This window comes from Indicator indicator, chromosome 31 (assembly GCF_027791375.1).
Source record: "Indicator indicator isolate 239-I01 chromosome 31, UM_Iind_1.1, whole genome shotgun sequence".
In the NCBI taxonomy this organism is placed as follows: Eukaryota; Metazoa; Chordata; class Aves; order Piciformes; family Indicatoridae; genus Indicator; species Indicator indicator.
This window is the reverse complement of record NC_072040.1, coordinates 8,262,761-8,286,064: the sequence shown is the minus strand read 5'-3', so window position 1 is coordinate 8,286,064 and position 23,304 is coordinate 8,262,761. Positions and strand designations below refer to the sequence as shown.

At 41.1% G+C, this 23,304-nt stretch overlaps 1 protein-coding gene across 1 annotated transcript; it reads left to right on the top strand.

Annotated features, from left to right (window-relative positions):
• The first annotated feature begins 1,728 nt into the window (after window positions 1–1,728).
• On the top strand, window positions 1,729–22,512 carry LOC128977220 (desmoglein-1-like). Its single transcript, XM_054394711.1, has 16 exons — window positions 1,729–1,776; window positions 8,445–8,480; window positions 8,848–8,976; window positions 9,660–9,815; window positions 9,954–10,101; window positions 11,401–11,564; window positions 12,237–12,371; window positions 12,932–13,117; window positions 13,565–13,824; window positions 14,727–14,869; window positions 15,003–15,221; window positions 16,017–16,583; window positions 18,373–18,521; window positions 19,003–19,063; window positions 20,766–20,974; window positions 21,541–22,512. Exons 1-16 carry the CDS (start codon window positions 1,729–1,731, stop codon window positions 22,510–22,512), a joined length of 3,582 nt encoding a protein of 1,193 aa, XP_054250686.1.
• The last annotated feature ends 792 nt before the right edge of the window (window positions 22,513–23,304 follow it).

Here is a 23,304-nt window from a genome sequence, read left to right as displayed (position 1 = left end):
GGTCTTTTCCAACCAAAACAGTTCTATTGTTCTATGTGTGTATGTATAGATGTATTCGTGTGAGAGTAGTCTGCATCAAATAGTCATGAAACAGGAGGCTGAAAAGCTGAAAAGCTTACACCTCATTTTGAAAAATGACTCAGGAACAATGTTTTAAAAATCATGAGCCCACTGCATTAGGAAAAGGATGATTTCTAAAGCATTCTGATGTGTTAGTTACCTCACACAAATGGAAGTCACTGGGAACTGGACTCTTAGCTGACTTTGCACCATCAATAAGTGACTGAATATTCAGTCAGTCTTTTTTTTTTTCCCTTAATCCAAAAACAAATTGCAGTTTGTGGAAATTTTCCCAGAAAAGGACAAATCTAGGTGTGATCCATTTAACATTCCCTGTCCCCCTTTGCCTCACTGACTCACTGCTGAGCACACTGAGCTCAGCTCCAAAAGCCAAGTGACAGCAGGGACATGCAGGAGTGGCTCTGACAGCCCCAGCCAGCCGCAAGACAGCAAAGCCCCTGTGCCAAGCAATGTGTAGCTATGGCTTGTTGCAAAACTGCTTACCCAGCTTGGAGCCTCATCCCGGGAGGTGCTGAGCCCTCTTTTCCCAACTTGCATTCAGTCCTGGGAAATGTCCACACTGTGGTGGGCTTGCAGGCTCAGGAGCACAGCGGTCATATTGCACTTCCCTCCTAGTGACAGAGTGGAAGCTCACTTATCTTTTTCTTGCCCATTCTGGGGCAGTTCAGGTATCCCAAGGGTGCAAGGAGGGACTTACAACACCTCTGCTGCAGATGTGAGGGACCTATTGCTGAGCAAAGCGGGGAAACCTCTTTGGTTTCTCCATCCCTCACATATTTATGTTTGTGCCATCTGGAATGAGGGCAGAAGCAGGCTGAGATGTTGATACGAGCAGCTCTCCAGTTTCTCTGGCACTGGACATGTGTACATCTCCTTCTCCACCGTGCCAGTGAGAGCACAACCCATAGGAAGGGAAAGGTATGGCAGAAGTTGGTGAAAACAGTCTCCTTCCTCTGCTTGAGATATTCCTACGATCTAATGAATAAAACACTGGGTTTTCCCACCCAAATTAATGTTACCACTTTACTGCCAGCCCCACTCTGCTCTGAGTGCTGCACTGCTATGCACAACGTGCACGGAACTGACTTCTTCACGCCTGGAAGTAAACAACTGGATGGAGAATTTGACTCAAAGGACTCATTTCTTCAAGTCCATATTCTTCACAGTAACACTCATTAAGCTCTTCTATTATATTCAGTGCAAGGAGAAAACTGGTAATTGCATTCAAAGCAATGATAAGTTACCATTTTAATGATTCCTTATGTTGTGAGTAATTTAGAAATCACTCCGTATCTTCTTGGTGAAGCTTGCCTCCTGTTTTTCAGACGTACCCTTTCGTATCCAACAAAGGGTTTCAGCGCAATAAGAATTAAGGTGTGTCTCTCAGCTTTTACCTGCAAGCAATAATGGTGTTGTCAAGCGTTTCAGGTGAGACCAGCCCAGGATTTTGGGGTGGGGAAAGACACTGTGTTATACAGCATCTTCAGTGCTTCCCTCAGAGGGAGGCAGAGACACCTGGAAGGGCTGAGTATAAGGACATCTACCGAGTGTCTTTTTAAATAGACACCAGAGCTGGGAGGGGGAGGGGAGAGGGGAACAGGCTGTAACCATAACTCACTTGGACTTGTACCCCAGAAGTCAGATGCCATGGATTGGCTCCCTCATCGAACAACAGCTTTTCTGCTCCTTTTATTGGTAAGTCAGATTTTATAACACTCTTTGTAAACTGGGAGGTTATGCCAGCTGAGTCTTCCTCGGCAGACCATTGCATTTTACGCTGTAAACGAGCACCCCCTAAAAAAAAAATAAATCTTGTAAAATTCAGCATTAAAGAAAACAAAGCTGTGCTGATTTGAAGCTGAGCTTCTCAAGATTCTATGCAAATAATCTAGTTTTCCTAGATTTCTATATAAATAATCTAGTCTTCCACTAAATGCTGACAGATGTGTCTTTTGATTTCGGCTTTCTGCAGTCTGTTGGTGTCCAATATGTGACTTTCAATGTTTAATGCTTGATTTTCCAGGTGAATGCTTTCTGTGGCGACTATTTAAGGAGTCACTGTCCTTAGTAAAAGTCTTGTTATGAAAATCTTCATAATTTGGTTGGATAGAATTGGTTCTATATCAAGATATTGTTTGATCACTTGAGGGAATATGAAGAGCAAACCTTTTTTCTAAACTGACTAGCAAGAGCTGACCAAATTCTACAGCTATATTCAAGAGAAAAACATGACATCTAGTGAGACCTTAGCTGAGTAAAAATCAAGAGTTGGCCAGTTATTTCATATTACAAAGAAGTCTTGTCCTGTAGAGGCTTAGTGGCTGAGCTGCCATGTGCTAAGCAAGTGAACTCATGATGAAAGTGTTGCTCTCTGGGTTTGTTTTTCTCACTGTAAAAGGAAAGTTGTGGTTAAGGTCAAGTGACAGAGTAGTAGAATGTGTTCATCAAGGGACAGAAACTACCCAAAAAGGACTTAGAAGAACTGTGGAGGCTCTTGTGCTCCTGCAATCTGATTTTACATGGATTATTTTCACTCGTGTGTGCCGCTCTTCTGAAATTAGGCAGAGGTTTAAGGCCCTGAAGTTTGAAAGGAGTAGGATTTCTGTTGTGGTTATGTCCTTCTGTGGATTTCACACAATTTTACACTTAACACAATATATTAGTAAGCATAAATCTTTGTTAACTTCTCATTATTGGCCGCTCTAGAAATGCTATAATCAAGGAAACAGCATTTGTTGTTATAGAGCAATGAAATCCTAAGACTTACTTTCAAAAGATAATCCATTAATGCTAGGTGACAGCTCTGCAGTCAGTAAAGTAGAACTAACCAGCACGGGGCAGCTGCCAAGCAAACAATGACACAACTTGGCAGAAGCCACCTCGGGCTGCGATGAGTTTCTGCTGGTTGAACGCAGCGCGGAGGTCTCTGAGTTTGGCACACTGCACATCACACCAACATCCTGAACTTCCAGGTAGCATTAGTGGCTATTTTACTCACTTACCTGGTGATACCTGCTCCTGATGTGCTGCAGTTCAAAACCAAAAAGCTGACTGTCCTGTATTTAAGATCTGTCCATTCAAAAGTAATTTCATTGCTTTCATCAGTAATTTCATTTCATTTCATCTCTCGGTCCCTGTGGAGCCCTTTTCATTCTTTGAGTATGTTCTTGTTACACTTGTGACTGAGGCAGGGTATGTGTCGGGACAAGAAAAAGGAGCAATTGTGAAAATTACCATTATGTTTGGATGGCTATCAAATATTTGAACTTTTACTACCCAGAGGAAAGAGTTGTTGTTGTTGTTATGCATAGCAGTCTACATGGTGGCCTGTGCAGCTAAATAGCATCTTCTAGCCCTTTGTAGCAAGCTGATGGGCAAACTGTAGAGATTAAATTAGCTCTAAATGATGTATCTGATTTAAGTGTATTCTGAGAATCAGTCTTGCTGTCCAGCTTGGCTAATCTTTCATGAAAATCACCTGTCTGAATGGTGTGGCTGGTTGGTGTCCTGTTAATAATCGTACCGAACAAAAATGGCTGTGAAGTCATCCGTATTTTAGTACACTTTAAAAACTAAAACAAAGAAAGAAAAAAGAAAACTTTACAGCCAGCCCTGAAACTCCTAATTTTCTATATGCATTTCACCATTGGTGGGAGTGATTCTGCAACCCCTCCTCACGTGACTTCAAAGGCGTTATTCTCGTGAGTAAGGGAGTTCTCTCTGTGGTACCTGCACAGACACGTTTTATGGAAACAAGCTGTTTGGTCAGGTATGACTCTTCTCCTGCCAGCTATCATGTGACAGCTAATAATTGTAAATTCACCACATCTCTTACGAGCACTTTTGTCTGGTTACATTTTCCCATGTGTTATCTACGCTTCTCTCTTCTGTTTTTTTTTTTTTCCCTCCGCTTGTTAGGCTATGGTTACCCCTCCTACTCGTAACACACAAAAATATTAAGGGGTCAAATCCTCTCCCTGCATATGCATGTGAAACATGTGCCAAGGTGTAGCCAGGAAGCTGCAGGCTCTTCTGCCAAAGAATTTTGTTGTAGGAAGAGAAAGCAAAGCACTTCTGTATCCAGGAACTATCACCTAAGATTAGGTTCTTCAGTCTGCAGTCCTACATTCCTAAGTAAAAACGGCCCCTCAGTAAAGATGTATTTGCAGCTAGGACATTCTATATATGAATTCAGGTTTTATTGAGGAGATTTCTTCAGGAGACTTAGCATGACTAATTTGAACAACTCGAATTTGAATGATAATGGCATACACCCTGCATTGAAATTACTTTTCCATTCATTTTTCTAATGGTGAAGCTCAGTTACTGTATGGAAGTTCATTATCTCTGTGTGACTCAGCAGAACGGAAGCAATCCCGATGGGAACTTCCCCAAAGTGGACAGTTCTTTGAATAAAATAAAGAAAACTTTGGAACAGATTCTTCTGAAGCATTGTCATACTTCTGCTGAAATGGCAATGGGTTCTCCATCCTTGGTGCAATACAAAACTTTAATGTCAAAGGCAAACACAGGAAGCAATAGAAGGCCCTGACTTCTGCAGAGTAAGGCAACACAAAGTCAGAAAAACCAGCCTGAAAAATCTTCCCTTTTAAACTAGAAGAAGAACATGGCTTAGTGGCTTACAAAATGAGAAGTATAAAAGGAAACATCTTTCTGGTTTGACTCAAACCAGACCAAATGGCTTCTAGTTTAAAATATGAGGGGTTTGACTTCTGTTCCAGCTCTGCTTCCCATTAGTTCGTATCCATTGATTTAACACTTTCAAAAGAGATGCAGGATGAGTAAAAATAAGGGTTAGCAATTTCAACCCTTTACTAGTCAGAGCTTTGGCTGAGTAACAAAGACCTTAAAGTCCCAAAACGCTGACACAACCAGAGCCACCATGGCACCCCAATGACTAATATAATGTGTGAGCTCTCAGCACTCCTCCCAGCCAGGCCAGGAACAATTCCGCTGTTGACTTCAAAGAGAGAGAAGCAGATCCTATATGAATAATGCTGGGAAGATGTTCAAGGTGTGTTCAGTCATTTAGATTTGAGTAGGTGGAGGAGGGAGGGTTCCATAATTGCGTATAATATTGCTTGGCACTCAATTAATGATTAGTTAATCCTTGTTTGTAAATTGCTTTGAAGGTGCAGAGAACCATACACATCCTATGGGCCTCATTCTGTTCCCAGTTACATCAGAATGTATCCAGAATAACTCCAGTGTGACTCTGAGGTGTCATTTTGGACAAAAGGTTCAGGCTCTGTACCACTGCAATAAGAGAGAAGCTTTCAGACAGGTCACTGTACAAATCACATTCACCTTAAACACATTTCCTGCCTCCACCTCTCCCAACCCACACCAGAAAGCTTGTGCAACAAGCCTCCTGCTTCTCTGCAGAGTTTCCATGATTTCACTGCCTCAGACACCAACAGGACAGCAAATCTTGGTCTCATTCTGACCAGCTTGCCTATCCCATGGTCCTCAGGAGGCATCACACACGTTTCAGTGGCTCCTATTGCTTTCATCATCATTAATCAGTAAAAGGATGGAAAGTTCTGTGTTTGGATAATAGTTCAGAAAGGAAATTTGTTCACTACCTAGAGGCATGCTGGAGTTAGCTGCTAGGAGACAGCACTTCTCTGCTGGGAACAGCACTAGGATAAAAGGGGTTGTATCACAGGGAGATGTTAGAAATAACTGCTGGTGATAGTGGAGAACCTCCACCCCTGGATCAAGCTGGACAGATGTCACTCCAGAATTGCTGAGGTTTAGCTGGTGAATGAGACAACTTTATGTGGTGTTTGCCTGCTCTCCTTCTATAGCAGTAGCTGAGAGAGACATTCCTAGTGGAGACAGCAAGTTCTTTGGATCAGCCTTTTCAAATAATACCACAGACTGTACTAAAGACTCTGGATACAAGCCCAGCAAGACTTCTTTCAAGAACCTGCATTAACACATAGCAGAATGTGGGGGTTTCTTACTTAGCATGAGACAAATGTGAAAATACACAGCCTAAATTTGCATTCCCCTGCATTACCCATGAATGAGTTCCTGACATCCCCATCACTGGTGCTCAATAACAAGAACGAAACTCCAGTGTATGATGTATATTCTTCAATGCTTCAAAACAAAACTCCCTATAGGCTGAAATCAAGTGGTTTATGAATTTTCATGTCCTTGGAGAGCAGATTTCTTTCCAGGCATAAGTCTTATTTCAGAATACTCAAGACAGCTTTGCAGTCAGCCCTGCTGAGTATGAGGGTGATGTGGCTGGATGTGAGAAGGGAGCCTCACTCTTAAGTGGTAGAACATGCCACAGGAAGCAGACAGCAGACAAGATTCACTAACTCTGCTCTGGGAGGTGTAAACCATCACTTTTCTGGGTCAAGACAATTGCTTGCATGCCAGAAGAGATTTCATCCCAAGGGTGGAGTGGATTTCACTGTGCTTACCAAAGTAGGTACTCCTCTGCCAATGGGATGAACTGATAAGAGATATTGACTCAGTGCTATTTCTGGTGGACTTCATCATTCAGGTTCTCTGGTGAGGGTGCAATGTGCCCCTTCTGCTCTCCTGTGTTTCCCTAGGTTCTGAAGTGCATTACAAAAGGACAGGTCTGAGCTTCCACTGGGGTGAAATAACCCTACAGTTTAAAAGAAGACTGATACTGCCCCTTCTCTAAGAGTAATGGCTGCACATGAGTTCAAATCCATCTGAAGACCTAAATAATCACCAAGACACAGACTCAAATTCAAAGATGTATTGATGCTTTTAGCCCAAGATGAACACGTTGTAATGATTTTCCTGCAGAGTACCTTTCTTAAGCAATTCTGTCAACAGCTTGCTTAAAGAAACAAGAAAATAAATTCCTTACCCCATGAATAATCCAATAAATGTTTAAGTATATATACACAAATGGGAAAATCCACAGTCTAAAGGTCTCATTCAGAAGCAGATTAGGGCAGTTATCATGTGCCAAGGTCCTGGAGAGTGTTCTGGACAAGATCAGAACACTGGAGACATTGCTTTGTAAAATGACAGATGGTGGACCTCTTACAGCATGCTGGTAAATGGGGAAAAGAGGAAAGAGAGAGGAAGGAGAATGAAGCTGTTGTTCATTAATCTGTGGCATATAAGAGGCTGTTTTAACATGAAGTAAGTGGAAAAAAATTCTGTGCTCATCTTCCAGCCTCGACAAAACAATGCAATAAATTTGAAGAGAGGGAAGTCCCATGAGGTAAAGCTACCACAGGTAGTAAGATTGTCACAGGTTTTATCCAAGTATAACTGACATCAAATCTACCAGATAAAACATGTCAAACAAAAATGTTATTGAACAGTACTGGAAAATTATAAGGAGAGTGGAAAATTGGTAACTGTAGCTGTTAACCACATTTGGTAACAAAAGAGAAACTGCAACACAATTTGAGTCACTTGGCTGTTTGTTTTTTTTTTTTTTTTTACCTAATGATGAAAGAAGCAAGCATCTGGCCCTGCAAATCCCATATCCTTTATCCTTTATTGCCCAAAGAGACCAGGTTTCAACCCAAAAGAGATGCTCTGGCGAGGAATATTCACCATGTGAACTTCACTCTGACACCTTATTTAGGAACATGATTAACTGTACTATTCCTTCTTTCAAATTGTACTAATCAAGAGGTTGAGGATTTTCTGTTGTTTTAATTTTAAAGATAATTGCACATTGCATCTGATCCAGCCACCTTTATTTGCTCAAGACTTTGGTTGCACAGTTAGATCTCAAATCAAAGCCCACTGCACTGCCTGATGACTGCAGCTGACTTTCTATCTTACAGCTCTTCAAACCCCAGTGGGAAGTTTCAAGAAGACATTTTCATTATTTTTGGTTAAACTACAGAGTTGAGTAATCCAGGTCTACTGTGGGCTTTCTAAACAAGAAGAAATAAAATAATAATAATAATATCTTTAGAATTTATAAATACTCCTTTTCTAGGTTCCTTGACATACCTCTTAATAACAATTCTTGCAAACACTTCTCTTGTCAGCTGAGGTGTTGGAACCTAAATCTGTGAAAGCTGCATTTTGGTGTAGGTATAACTTGACATCTGCTGTGGCACATCCTTTCAAACTCACAGTTCTGCCTTGAAAGAGAATTAATTTTGAAGGTGTTAACTGTCAAGGAATTCAATTGATGGATGTAGGGGGGAAAAAAATCACAAAGTAATTTCTGGAAATCCTGTAGCCATTGCCTAGCTTGGCTACTGCAGGAGACTTGAGAGCTGGTACTGCTCCAGTCCTGCAGCACAGCAATGTATGGCAGCTGGGGTTTGCTAACTGCATTTTTATATGCTGATCTTACTGTTCTTGCCTTGCAGGTCCTCTTGGATTTCAGCAGAGGATTTCATGTAGAGGTAATATATATTTCTTCAGAAACTGATTTTTCTGATCAAGTGAAATGTAATCAAAGCAAAAAAATTAAATGGAAAACACTCAAGTAAGCCATTTCTGAACACAAAGATTGAAAACATACTTAAATATTAAACAGTTGCAGGTAATAACCTGCTCATCCTCTCAGGAGAAGATCTGAACCTAAATGAGTACCTCATACAAAGGAATAATTGAAAACCAAGCATGTACAGTCTTAGAGTTTGGGACTTGCAGACATATAAGAACCCACAGGATCCCTTTTCTCCTTATTGCTGTAAATTCTAAGTGTCTGTGTGAATTTAAAATGGATTGAGGTTACTTTTCATATGATGCTGGAACTCTCTGTCAAAGGTAAAAGAGTGGAACGAAAATGGAACAGCAAGATGGAAAACTTTCAGAAGACAAAAACGTGAATGGATCAAATTTGCTGCAGCTTGTAGAGAAGGAGAAGATAATTCTAAGAGGAATCCAATTGCCAGAGTAAGTAGAACCAAAACCAAGTGTTCACTGACAAGGAAGTTTTTCTAAAGACAGCCTGATAAAGACAAAGTGATTTGAAAGTATGCTTGCTAGTAGTCAAAGCAAGGAATAGAATGAAAGAAAGATGAGGCAACATTTCCAGCTCTGCTGAGTCTCATAAGGTGAACCCACAGGGCTGCTGAGGAGTGATCAAAGGCTTCTGAGAACATTGCCATCAGCCTGCTTCCTGAACACCTCAAACCATAGTCTCTTCCTATGCAGCATGTGTACTAGATTGAAATATCTTTCTTTTCTCTCCCACCTTGAGAAACCCCTGAGCAGATGTCCAAAAATAGTGCATGACTTCTGTGGGGAGCAGAGCAAAGTTGTCTTCCTATCCTCTCATCATGACTGTACCCTTACTGAGGTCCAGCCAGAGTGTGATGCTCTTGGGAGTTTCTCTCTCCACCTCCCTGACAGAAGATTTAAGAGAGCTAAAAAGCCTTGTGCAGCACTTAAAATGAGGCTGACTGTTTTGTAAGGAGCCTTCCACTGGTTCTGTCAATTGAACCTTGAGATAAGTGGTTGAGAAATTGAAATGGCAGAGAAATTTTTACAGGAACTAATAAGGGAAAAAAAGACCAAAAAAAGCCTGCAGGTGTCCTCAGTAAACTGGCATCAATTTTTATTGTCTCTTACTGCAGATCCGATCAGACTGTGAAGAAAACAATCCAATCACATACAGCATCTCTGGAGTTGGAATTGATCATGCCCCCTATGGAATATTTGTGGTTAACCCAAGAACAGGAGAAATTAATATAACATCGATAGTGGACAGGGAATTAACCCCAGTATTTGTTGTAAGTACTCCTCTTCTTCTTTCACCTTTATAATGATGGATTCAGGCTGGGGCAGAGAGAGCTGGAGACAAATCCATTTGTTTCAGATTGTCCTTTGCTTCACTTTTGGTTTTAAAATGACTCTGTCTCTCTGTCTAGATCCGTTGCTTTGCTAAGCACTCCCAGACAGGTGTAGACATGGAACCACCTCTTGAACTTCGAGTCAGAGTTCTGGATATAAATGATAACCCTCCTATATTTGCACAAACTGTGTTTACAGGATCCATCGAAGAAAACAGCATGGACAGTAAGTAATTATGGTATTCCTGTTACACTATGGTTGGTGAAGCTCCCAGAATATAGCTAACATAAACCTGGGGTGCTCATTCTACTTTTTCTTAGGCAATGACACATATTGGTCAGGGCTGCTGCAGAGGAAGGAGCAGCAGATGCTTGTGCAAGTGCTATGTGAGCTGGGACCCCAGCTCATTGGCTAAAATTAAGCAGGGATGCTTCCTTCCTCCTTTCCTCCCACACATAAACATTAAATGTTCTAGTTTCTAACCGTATCATCATGCAAATTCTTTCAGATATGAACATCTAAAATAAATCCATTAATTCCTTCTCATTAAAGGAAATTAACATTACATCTACACTTACTTTATGCTTACGTTTATACTTCCTTTGAGGGTATATGAAATACGGGTTTTTTTTTCCCCAAAGTGCCATGTCTACAGATTTTTCAAACACCTCCAGGGATGGTGACTCTACCACCTTCCCAGGCAGTCTGGGTTCCAATGCCTGACCACTCTTGCAGGAGAGAAATTTTTCCTTATACCCAACCTAAACCTCCCTGGCACAATCTGAAGCCATTTCCTCTTGTTCTATCACTTGGTACTAGGCAGAAGGGGCCAACCCCCACCTGACTACAATTTCCTCTTGTTCTATCACTTGGTACTAGGCAGAAGGGGCCAACCCCCACCTGACTACAATCAGGAAACTGAGAGATCTCCCCTCAGCCTCCTCTTCTTCAGACTAAATAACCCCAGTTCCTTCAGCTGCTCCTCAACAGCCCTGTTTTCCAGACCCTTCACTGGCTTTGTTGCCCTTCTCTGGACCCACTCCAGCACCACAATGTCTTTCTTATAACAAGAGGCTCAAAACTGAACCCAGTATTCAAGGTGCAGCCTCACCAGTGCTGAATACAGGGGCATAATCACTTCCCTACTCCTGCTGGCCACACTATTAACACTGATTTTTCCAATTCCCAGAAACTGTCATTTAAAACTGTATAGATTTTTTTTTCCCCAGGAATATCTACAAGCTCAGTAGCTACTGAATTTACATAGTTTCTATGGTGACTTAAAGAAGTTCAGTGAAAATCTGTGTTGCTCCATCTGACCTTCATTTTGAATGCATTTTAAAGTCGTTAACATTCAATCAGGATCTGTGCTATGAAACTGAACTTCTTTTTTTCTAAATGTCAATGAATTGATATCCTTCTGCCATTTTTATACATTTTAGCATTGCTTTGATGTCGAGTTGTTTGCAGGAACAGAGCAGATTTTCTGATTTGCTTTTTTAAATTATTATCTTTTATTCTCAGACACATTGGTGATGAAAATAATTGCAACAGATGCAGATGAACCTAATAACTTGAATTCTAAAATTGCCTTCAAGATAGAGAGTCAGGAACCTTCAGGTCTACCCATGTTCATTATGAATAAATATACTGGAGAACTCCATCTTGCAAATTATCTTGACAGAGAGGTAATATTTCAATTTCTGAAGTTAAATAACAAGATTTGGTGGTGGATATGTGTTATGTGATGAAAAAGACAAGACAAAGACAAAGGAAAAGGAAGGAAAAGGAAAAGGAAAAGGAAAAGGAAAGAAAGGAAAAGGAAAAGGAAAAGGAAAAGGAAAAGGAAAAGGAAAAGGAAAAGGAAAAGGAAAAGGAAAAGGAAAGAAAAGAGAAAGGAAGGGAAAGAAGAAAAGGAAAAGGAAAAGGAAAAGGAAAAGGAAAAGGAAAGAAAAAGAGAAAGGGAAAGGGAAAGAAAAAGAAAAAAGAGAAAAAGAAAAAGAGAAAAAGAAAAAGAAAAAGAAAAAAGGAAAAAAGAAAATTAAAAAATAAAAAGAAAAAAGAAAATGAAAGAAAAAGAAGGGAAAAAGTGAAAGAAAAATAAAAAGTAAAAGGACAAGGAAAAAAGGGGGGAAAAAAAGGATTAAAAAGAAAAAGAAAAGGAAAAAGAAAGAAAAAGAAAGAGAGATGTTATATGGTTTATAAAAATTAAGGAAGGAAGGCATTGTTTTTCCACAGGTTACAATAAAATGTTTAAGCTAAATTCATGCATTAGGATGTAACAGCAAGTGCTGAGTATTTGCAGTGTTTAAGAGGTACAGGTGGTCCTTCTAACACACTCATTTCTCTTTCTGTGACAGCAACACAGTAGCTACACTCTCGTTGTGAAGGCATCAGACCGGGATGGAGCTGTGGATGGAATGTCCTCCCTTTGTAGCTGTAACGTTAAAGTTATTGATGTCAATGACAACTTCCCAACTCTTGCTCAAAGCTCTGTAAGTTTTTAATACTAAAAGGAGAATCATTCTTTTTCAACCCTCTTCAAAACCACAGCTGATAACAGAGCCCTTACCAACCCATAAAGCGTTTTCCCATTGGAATGCTCCACTGCATGAGCAGCATTGTTTCCACAAAGCATGTTCAAAATCCAATCCAGCACTTGCACACCAATTCTGTCAATGCACACATAGATCATTTTCATGTTCAGCGAAGTTAATCCTGACACTGACTTGTCTGTATTCAGAGAAATCAGTCATTTAGGTGTCCAGATCCATGCAACAGAGCCAGGTTCCACAGATTAACCCAATCTTTGCATGATCTTCTTTATACAGAAAACACAAATCCTTTTCATCTAAGTTACCCCTGCAAACACTGGAGGTTGTGTAGCTCTTCAGATCTGCAACCAGGATCTGAGTTTACCCAGAATACATGGGTTTAATTCAATTGGGATGGACTGTGGACAGAAAATCCTTCCAAAAAATCCCTGCAGTCAACTGTGTTTTCCTCACATTATATGCTTTAGTGTTTGCTGAGAGGTATTTCTCTGTCCTTCCAGTTTTCAGCAAGTATTTCAGAAAATTCCCTCAGTTCAGAACTGCTCCGAATACAAGCTCTGGATGCTGATGAAGAGCTTACAGACAACTGGTTAGCAGAGTTTTTCTTTATATCTGGTAACGAAGATAACTGCTTTGAAATTGTTACAGATCGAGCTACAAATCAAGGAATCCTTAGAGTAATTAAGGTATGGATTATTGTGATTCAACTGTTGAAATAATCACCTTAAAATAGTTTTAATTGCTTGTTAACAAAACTAAATGAGCAGTAAAACCACTGTCACTCAACCGTTTTAACCAGGAAAAAAATACATAATATTAAAGGAACCTTTATTATTATCTAGTTCATAGATTCATAGATTTATAGAATGGGTTGGGTTGGAAGGGACCTTAAAGATCATCTGGTTCCAACACCCCTGCCATGGGCACCCACTAGAGCAGGGTGCTCAAGGCCTTGAATACCTCCAGAGAGGGGGTGTTCATGACCTTCCTGGGCAGCCTGTTCCAGTGTCTCCCCACCCTCACTGTAAAGAATTCCTTCCTAATCTCAAGTTTAAACCTGCCCTCCTCAAGCTTCAGTCCATTCACTCTCATCCTATCACAACAAGCCCTGTTCTCTGTGGTTTATCTTTTAGGAACTGAATTACGAACATCTCCAAACTCACTCACTGATGATTGGTGTCAGGAATGTAGCTGCCTTTCACCACTCTGTTGCACAAGACTACCGAATCTCTGGAACACCTCTTGTAATAGAAGTAAAAAATGTGATGGAACCCCCAAGATTTAATCCATCTTCAGTGGTGTTCACCGTCTCGGAGAGCACAAGAGTAAATCACATTGTGGGAACATACACAGCCTTCGACGAGGACACTGGGGCTATTGCAACAAACGTTGTGTAAGCTCTGCTCAGTTTCACTCCCTGGATGGAATCATTCTTTTAACAGAGATTTCAATGGGATGAGGAATGGGTATCTAAAAAGGAGGGCTTTAAAGACAGCCTTAAAGTTGTTAACAGATCAGCAATAGAATAATAGCAATAGAATAGTATATTCTTCGCTGACTGCTTTCATTTTCTGACCTACTTTCCTTCTTTGTGCACAAGGCAAAGAAAATATTTTTCTAACAGGCTGTGACTTCAACAAATCACAAAAGATTTTTTTTAATAACCTAAGAATACTTTTTTCTTTAAATGTTTGCTACAAATAAAGAATTTGTTAACATCTCTATTAAAAAAGCAAGCAGAAAATCCCGATAATGGGCAACGTGATACAATCAGAAGAGGTCACTGCCAGCTCATTCTGCAGTTTGTAAATAAATAATGATTTGACTTTTTTTTTCCTGCTAAAATTAGTGATAATTAATGGGATCATAATTTGTTTATTAATCTATTTAGATATAAATACATCCAGTTTACAAAGGCTTGAAAAGTTTTCATAAACCAGAGAAATAGGTTGGCAAACACAACTCTAGAATGCTATAGGAAGAGCTGTGGATTTAAATACTGATATCAATAGAGTTCTAGTAAAGGTATACAAGGTCCAGAAAGACTTTACTTAAGACCATGATATCACTTTCAAAATATAATAAACTTCTACACACTTACTTTAACCATAATAAATTTTCTGGTCTACATCTTTGGAGGTCTACAGGAATTTTGCTTGAAGAGGGTGAAATGCAGCAGGACCTAGTGCAGCCTAAAGGAAAAATACTCCACAGTGACAAACATGATTTGCAAAATGAACAAGTAACCCCTATGTTAAGAACACACACTGAGTATTTTTACTTTCCCAAACACAGGTATAGTATAGGACGTGACCCAGGTGCCTGGTTCAGGATCAATCAAAACACCGGTGAGATCACGTTGAACAAAGCTGTAGACTGGGAATCAGTCCATGTGGTCAATGGGCAGTACAGAGCAGAGGTCCTGGCTATCACCAGAGGTAAGAGAAGAGATTAAGCTTTCTGCAACAAAGCTCTCCCCCTCAATATTTTCCCCTGTTGCTTATATTTCCACCCGAAGTGCATTATTAGTAGTATCGATGTTCTCTTCTGACTACAATCTTCTTCTTCCAGGAGCTCCTCGCTATACTGCTACTGGCACCATTGTGCTTTCAATACAAGACATCAATGACAACTGCCCACGTATTAACACTGAATTAAGGAAAGTATGTATGCATTCCCCATCAGTGATCATTACAACACAGGATTCAGACACTCGGTCGTATGCTCTCCCCTTCACATTCAGCATACATGGTGAACCTCAAACTACTTGGATTATCAGATCACTAAATGGTAAATTAATCTACATTTTATAATAAAATAAACCATAGTAATGAGCTCTTATCTGAGATAATAGATTACTTTAACCTTTTGGGAAGGGAAGGGAAGGGAAGGGAAGGGAAGGGAAGGGAAGGGAAGGGAAGGGAAGGGAAGGGAAGGGAAGGGAAGGGAAGGGAAGGGAAGGGAAGGGAAGGGAAGGGAAGGGAAGGGAAGGGAAGGGAAGGGAAGGGAAGGGAAGGGAAGGGAAGGGAAGGGAAGGGAAGGGAAGGGAAGGGAAGGGAAGGGAAGGGAAGGGAAGGGAAAATAAATTTTTTTTTTTAAATTAAATCTAATTTAATTTAATTTTTAAATTTAATATAAGTTTTCCGTTTTATTTATTTTTTTTAAATAAATAAACTAAACCAAAAAGTACATATGCCCTTTTTATACTTGTCAGGTTAAAAAGTGATGAACAAAGTGATCAAGGTCAAGTTTTGCAGAATAGAAAGATAACATAGATGAATAGCAAGAGTTTCTCCTTGGAATAAGTGCTGCAGGCACATAAGTAACTGAAGAACTTTGCATAGGAATAGAATCACAGAACCAAAGAATGCTTGTGGCTGGAAGAGACTTCCAAAGGTCATCTAGTCCAACCCTCCTGCAGTGAGCAGGGACAGCCTCCACTAGATCAGGTTGCCCAGAGCCCTGTGGAGGCTGAAAGTTAGTCTTCATTGTGTGCTATCAACATTGCTTACAAAATGTAAAATTCTGTACAGTCTTTATAGTCAATACCTTCATCTAAATATATTTTTTTTCTTCCCCCTAAAGCTTCCTCTGCAGAACTGGTGAATCCAAACATGGACTTTTACATGTATAGGATCTATATCAATGTCAGAGACAGCCAAGGCCGACGCTGCCGTAAACCACACATCATTCCTGTGCAAGCTTGTCAGTGTGACAGTCGCAATTACTGCACCAGTGGGGCCACCAGAATAATTATCATTGGTGGCAGAGGCAGTGGTAGCGGTGGTGGTGGCAGTGCTGGTGGTGGCAGTGCTGGTGGTGGTGGTATTAGTGGTGGCGGAGGTGGTGTTAGTGGGGGTGGCAGCGCTGGTGGTGGTGGTATTAGTGGTGGAGGGGGTGGTGGTGGTGCTGGTGAAGGAGGCCAGCAAGGGGGAGGAGGAACAGAGACAGAAGGTGGTGGCCATGGTGACTACAGACCTGCAGAAGAGACAACAGACTGGCAGAGTTACACTGATGGATACGGCGATGGATATACTTCAGCCACTGACTATGGTTATGGAGATGGAAGTTATGGCAGAGATCTCGAATCTGCTACCACACTTAGTGGTTCTGCCATTGGCCTGATGTTCCTTGGTGGATTAATATTTGTCTGTAAGTATAAAATTAGGAAAACAACGTTATTAATTTTATAAAAAGTGTCTTTTAAAAATTCTCCTAAAACAAGGTAACTTTTCTACTTGTTTTTTAGCCTGTTAGCTGCCATAGACCATTTGACAGTGGGAAAAAAATATCTTTTAAATTAAAAGAATTTATATATCTTTTATGTTCTACATATTTATATACTTATTTCATTCAGAAATAACTACTTCCTTCCTAAGACTTAGAGTATTGTTTTCCTCAGCTGTTATCCCATTCTCAGACCATCAGAAAATGTTTAGTAGAAGGCTCAGAAGACAGGAGTTGTCCATTTCACAACTTAGACTTTGCAATTCATACTTCCTTTACTTTACCAAGAGTAACAGACAAACATCACTCCAAGTTGGCTATGAAGAGATGTAAAGAGTAAGTGTCCTTTGAACTCAAAGCCAGATTTCAGTAGTAGAACCATAAATACAACCAGCTTACATTTTGGACCTTTTGCCTATTGCTGCCAAACACTGCATCTATTAAAAGCAAGTAGTTATTTGTGGTAGCAGGATCAAAACTTGTTCATATGTCCTGGCATTTGTGAAGAAATGTGAATTTCAGGAGTAAGAATGACTCAAGTTAGTTTTTATGTGAGCAATTATTTCTAAAGCCACCACAATCAGATGTGGTGATCTTTATTTCATGGCCTGGGCATCGAGCAGTCAACACCTAAAATCTCCCAGTGCAGGACTTTGATGAGTAGGAATCAACAAACACAACAGTCTGAAGCTGCAAAAGGCTGAGGTTTTTTTGTGGTTCCCAGGTAGGGACATGTTACAGGACAGACCATCTTTCGGCTTTTGGCCATCTCCTCTCCTAGTCAGTACCCTGGAGTAAACCTGTCCATAGTTGTGCAGGGTGAGGTGCACTTTGCACACTGTATATAGCCCTTTACCCTTTTCTCTTCAGTTCATTTTGATGATAAACTGAGAGCCTTAGATGCTCTGCAGAGTCTGGTGTAGACAACTCTCTCTCTCCATGCCCTCTGCAGTGACAGGAGGCTACTAACTTGACCATCTAGGTTAAGGAGCTGAAGGCAGCCAGAATGACTACTCCAGTGCCTTTCTAAAATGTGGAGTGTTTTCAATGTTGGTGTTTAAGGCATTCAGCAATTTCCAACACTGAGCTCTCAACACAACTCAGCACAATACAGCACCCCGGGAAACCTGACTCACTCTATGCCATCATTTCTTAAAAGTGGGGTTTGGGGGTTGCCTCTCTTAGTACACATCAAGCCTTACACATATGTGATGTGAAAACTGCAGCAAGAGCCTTAGCCACTGCAGGCAGACAGACCTCTCTCCACTGATTCCCATATGTCTGTTATTGCTAATGTGTATTTCTTTCCAATTACAATATCTGAGGAGACAAATGCATGCTTACATACTAAGAAGGATTATCCCCGAATGCTGTATGTAGGAAGACTGGTTCTGTGGGTTTAATTTTCCTATGTAACTTGTATTCATTCAGCTGGGATAGATCAAAGTCTGTTCCCAGGTGCACAGGCATACATTTGGAGTAACAGCCCTACTCCAACCCCACTTTGCTCTGCTATAACTAAAGGTACAAATTATTCTGCATTTCCAAATGCATGCATTTCCAGAAGCAGCTAAGAATTCTGAAAGCCAGGCTTGCAGGATGCTTGGTTTGAAACATTTTAAAAGTTCTTGAGCACCTGCCCTCTAGGAAAAGCAGCTATTCCTGTGAGGCAAAGATGTCCTAAAACCTTTGTTCCTGTTTCTTTCCTGTTCAGTGATTCCAATTTTGATGTCAATGAGTGACTGTTGTGGCTGCGGACCTGGTGCTGCAGGTGGAGTTGGAACTGGATTTGAACCGGTTCCTGAATGCACAGAAGGGGCAATTCATCCATGGGGAATAGAAGGTGCACAGCCTGAAGACAGGGTCAGTATATCCCATGTTTCTAAAACCCACAGCAACTCATATTTGCTAGAAGCAGGAAAGTGATTATAGCATTGTGTCATCTTCTGCTAGAAGCCCTGCATTGCCAACAATCCCCAGGCAGATATGAAAGGTGATTCTTAGTTAACATTTCCAGGTGGTGTTTGTGGGTTTTTAAGCTGTGCTCAGTTAGCTTAGCCCAGCAGTTTGGTGTTACTATGCCCTCAGCTGAAACACTAACTAGAAAGTTTTTTTCAGTGCAAAGCAGGACAAGCCAATACAAACCATAATCAATGAACATCTTCTACCTTAGCAATGAATAAAACTTGAGTGGAGTCTTCCTTTTTTTTTGTTAATGGAGATGGTAGTCAATACCTATCCTTAACAGTTTAGTCTGCTAATTCCTTATATGATTCATAAAGTCTTGATCTTCATAGGAGAATTTCAAACTCATAATTCAAGGTGTCAAAATGTTATTTTCCAGGATGTCTCACACATTCTTGCTCCAACAACAGCTGCAGGAGGTGATTTTTGTGAACCCTCTGGTAAGCAGATCCTAACATTTTCTATGTGCACTCTCATAAGGCTATTTCAGAACTTCATGTCTTTTGATTCAAGGAGTACTTTGGTTTCTCAGCTACAATCCAACTTCTCCAATTCCCCATCTACAGATACTCAAACTGATGCTAGCAGGACTTCCAGTATGAATAAAGGATCTGAGGTTTAAGCCCTTGGGCAGATTCATTTCTGCAAACTACCTTTATTTTTAAATACCTGCCAAGGCTTTCAAATCTCAGGCAGATTTTTCATCACTCCAGCTCATGAATGGAGTTTTAGTACACCAGTTTTAGTACAAACCAGCCATGAGGCCAGAATAAAGAAGTTTTCTTTTACAGCTCAGTGGTGAAAGGTTTAGTTCTTCCTCATTTCCAGGCTCTGCTTCCCATAAGGGAGAATAAGACCTCTCAAGTAGTCAGTTAATTACTGATCATTTGTGCACTAGCCTAGACAGAAAGCTGGTACACAGCACAATAAATTTATACTTCTGAGATAAGATTCCCTCAAAGAATTCAACAGGCATAGAGAGTAAGTCAAGCTCTGCAACACCACTTTCTCTTTTTCCCCATTCCTTACTCCACAACAGGAAAGAAAGATATTAGCACAGATCCATTTTCACTATCTTCTAACAGGAAGAAATGTCACTCTGCAAGACAATTTCTGCTGTGGCTGCTGATTAGTCAAAAATGTTCTCATCCTTAAGGTAAAATCAAAAGAGAACATTTTAGGGCATAAATATGAATTAAGAGTCTACATTCTCAGGGAAGTTCTGCTGCCATGACAACTGACAACTTTAAGACTTAGACACATGTGATTTACTTTATTTCCACTGTTCAGCACCACTGTGAGGAAAGCCCCTGGTTCAAATTCTATAAACTGAGCCTAACAAGATTAAATGAAACAAACAATAAAATTTAGCCTATGTTTCTTAATGCAGTCAAGATTCCTGCATGCAATTAGTTTATGTCACATGCCAATATTTAAGGCCACTAATTCCTTGTTATCATACATGCAAAAAGCCCTGGAGATTAAATCCCTTAAGTATGACTCTATAATTTATTGTAAAAGTCATTTTCATTCTGCATTCTGAACAGTGCTGGTTACTGGGATCAGTTGTTGTTCTCCCAAATTGCCCTTAACAACTAGAAAATGTGAAAGGAGATACAAAGCCATTTCTTTTAGAAAAGTGTTGAAGGAAGAACAATTTGAATGCCAAAGTGAGCATAAATACACATTTATGTGTTTGCACACATATCCATAAGCATTACCTGATTTTCTAATGTAAATCCCAGGACATCACACATGTACACCAGACAGGGGAATCTCTCCAGCTGATTAACACAAGTAAATCACTGATTTTCTAAAGCACATAAGCACATGCAGCCTAGCCCCAGGAATAAAATCAAGATCACAGAATCATAGAATTGTTTTGGTTGGAAAAGACCTCAAAGATCATTGAGTCCAACCACCAACCTAAGACCACCATGGCCATTAAACCATGTCCCAGAGTGCTATGTCCATACATTATGTGTGCTGATGTGGACTTCATTGCTTGGCAGATGTGCATGGATCTATGATTGAAATTGGTCTAAAATACCATCAGTAGTATTTGTGAAAAGAACTAGAAAATCCTGAGTAAATTTTTGCAGAGCACAGGAAGGACAACTTCTCCTATTTTTATGTTTTCAGACATCTATACAAACACATATGGAGGAGGAGGAGTAGTAGCTTCTGGTGTTGAAGAAACTACAGGGGTTGGCTACGGCACTGGTACTGGTTACGGAACAGCTGGAGGAATTTCTGGAACAGGGGAAGTAAAAGGATCAGTTGGAGGAACAATAAAAGAGTATCGAGAAGGAGGGGTGAACATGGCCTTCCTAGACAACTACTTCTCTGAGGTAACTACTTTGCATTATATCTGTGGGCCTACTGGTAGATTCTCAAGTTATGTGGTGGAAATCCAAAATAACCCCACTCAGACTGACACTTCTCTGATATGACTGATGTAAGAACAAAACTGTCCTGCTCAAAATGCATTTCCCTCTGGGCTCACCGAGCTTTCCTCGCTGTGGCCAACCCTCCACCCCATCCCCTCTCTCCTGGCCTCTCCACCGAGCCCCTTGCCTATCTCCTCTTCCTACCGTTTCATCCAGATGCAGCTGCCTAAACAGTACATTCTTTTCTGCTCCCTTTCACCCTCTTCCTTCACCCCATGGTCAAACCCACTGAAAACACACCACATTAGAGAAGCTACATGTTTACAGAAAGAAGATTAATAATAATAATAAAACTAATTTCAAGGTCACAAAAATGTTGATTTAACTTGTCTACTTGATGTCCTGTTCTTCAATCAGTTGGGCCTGACTGGTCAATGCTTTGAGTCTTCATGGTTAAAAACCTGATGAAAAATCACTCTGTTCTACTTTTTCTCTTTCTTTTTTTCCTGTTTTTTTGCAAACTACAGAAAGCATTTGTGTATGCAGACGAAGATGAAGGCCGGCCAGCAAATGATTGCCTCTTAATATATGACCATGAAGGAATTGGTACTCCTGTTGGTTCTGTGGGTTGCTGCAGCTTTATTGGAGAAGACATAGATGAAACATATTTGGATACATTAGGACCAAAATTTAAGACCCTGGCAGAGATCTGTCTGGGCAAAGAGATCGAACCTTTCCCTGATGTCAATCCACCCTGGCCGGGAATTAACATCAACTTTCCCAACACTGAAAGTGATCTAAACCTCCCACCGCCTGGAACCACGATCGTTGTCAACGGAGGTGTCCCTATGCCCCCCTCGGTCAGCACCACCACGGTTGTTACAGAAAACACCTACACGTCTGGGTCAACCATCCAGCCCCCGAGGCCAATGCCAGATCCTCTGCTCCACGGCAACATGACGGTGACTGAGACCTACACCTCTGGCTCGTCCGGTCTTTGCGTCGACCCTCTGCGCGCATCCAACGTTGTTGTAACGGAAAGAGTTGTTGGTCCTGCCTCTGCCTCTGACCTGCGTGGCATGCTGGACATCCCCGACCTCACCGACGGCTCCAACGTCATCGTCACCGAGAGAGTGATCGCACCCAATTCCCGGCTCCCGGCCTCCCTCAGCATTCCTGATTTGGTAGACGGGTCAAACGTGGTGGTGACAGAAAGGGTGTTCAGGCCTGCCTCTGGCATGCCAGGCAGCTTAATAAATATTCCCTCAGAGTTATCGAACGCCCACAACGTAGTGGTCACCGAGAGGGTAGTGTCAGGGTCTGGGATGAGCAGCCTTGGGGGGACAAGCCTGGGCAGTGCAAATCTGGGGGGCCTGAGCAGCACCGGTCAGATGCTCAGTGCTGACTGTCACCTTGGCCAGGCGATGGGCACTGCATCCCCTGGCACCTCCCGGAGAAGAGTGACAAAGTACAGCACCGTGCAGTACTCCAGTCAGTAAGGGCTCTGCCGCAGCCCTTCCTGCTGAAGCCACCGTCTGCACCAACGCTCGTTAGCTGCCACCCACCAGGAATATTGGTATTATTTATAACTAGGAAATAGCGCTCAGCTTTCAGGGATTCCTATCTTGGGTGAGGATCCCCGAAGGGTGCCCCGTTCCAAGGCCAAACACAGGACATTGTCAGTGAAGGGAAAGATGAAGCTAACTTTCAATTTATTTCTTTCTCTCTACCTAGCACCAAAAGTGTTCAAACAGATGCTTATGTTTTGGGGGAGAGATCTGATTACCGAGCGGAGCAGTGGGAAGGGATCCTTGCGTGCATACAGTCTCAGTCTGAATTGATGTCACATCAAAACGTGTTCAAATCCTGTACTGCTGAGTGATCTTGCACAATAAGCAGACTTGGGTTAACAGCCCCTCACTGACAAGACAGGAAAAGAATGTAATTAATAATTAGTCAACTCAAGACTAAATAAGCACTTTCAAAGGCATCACTTTGCATGTAAATCAAGAAGTGCTGAAAAAAAGGGCACTTTCAATCATTTCTCCCATCACCCACAAGAGTTATAAATAATAATCATATAAACACAATACATTTTCATTGCTTTCTGAAGTTCTCAGTACAACAAACACTCTGCCACGGCCTGCCATGCTCTTACTGTCATGGTGAGGAGCATGACCAGCAATGTGCTACAGCCAGCACTGCCACATTGACGCTGTCACCCAGGACAATGTTGGCTTCATCTTTTCTCCATTATTTTTACAGCTTTACCTAAATCTCAAAGGACTTCT

What these genes read in the sequence shown, in the direction of transcription:
- LOC128977220 (XM_054394711.1), top strand. Translation starts at nt 1,729, where the DNA reads ATGGATTGGCTCCCTCATCGAACAACAGCTTTTCTGCTCCTTTTATTG. An exon ending in GCAGAGGATTTCATGTAGAG is followed by an intron (nt 8,481 to 8,847) that starts GTAATATATATT and finishes TCTCTGTCAAAG; the next exon opens with GTAAAAGAGTGGAACGAAAA. An exon ending in CGAAGAAAACAGCATGGACA is followed by an intron (nt 10,102 to 11,400) that starts GTAAGTAATTAT and finishes TTTTATTCTCAG; the next exon opens with ACACATTGGTGATGAAAATA.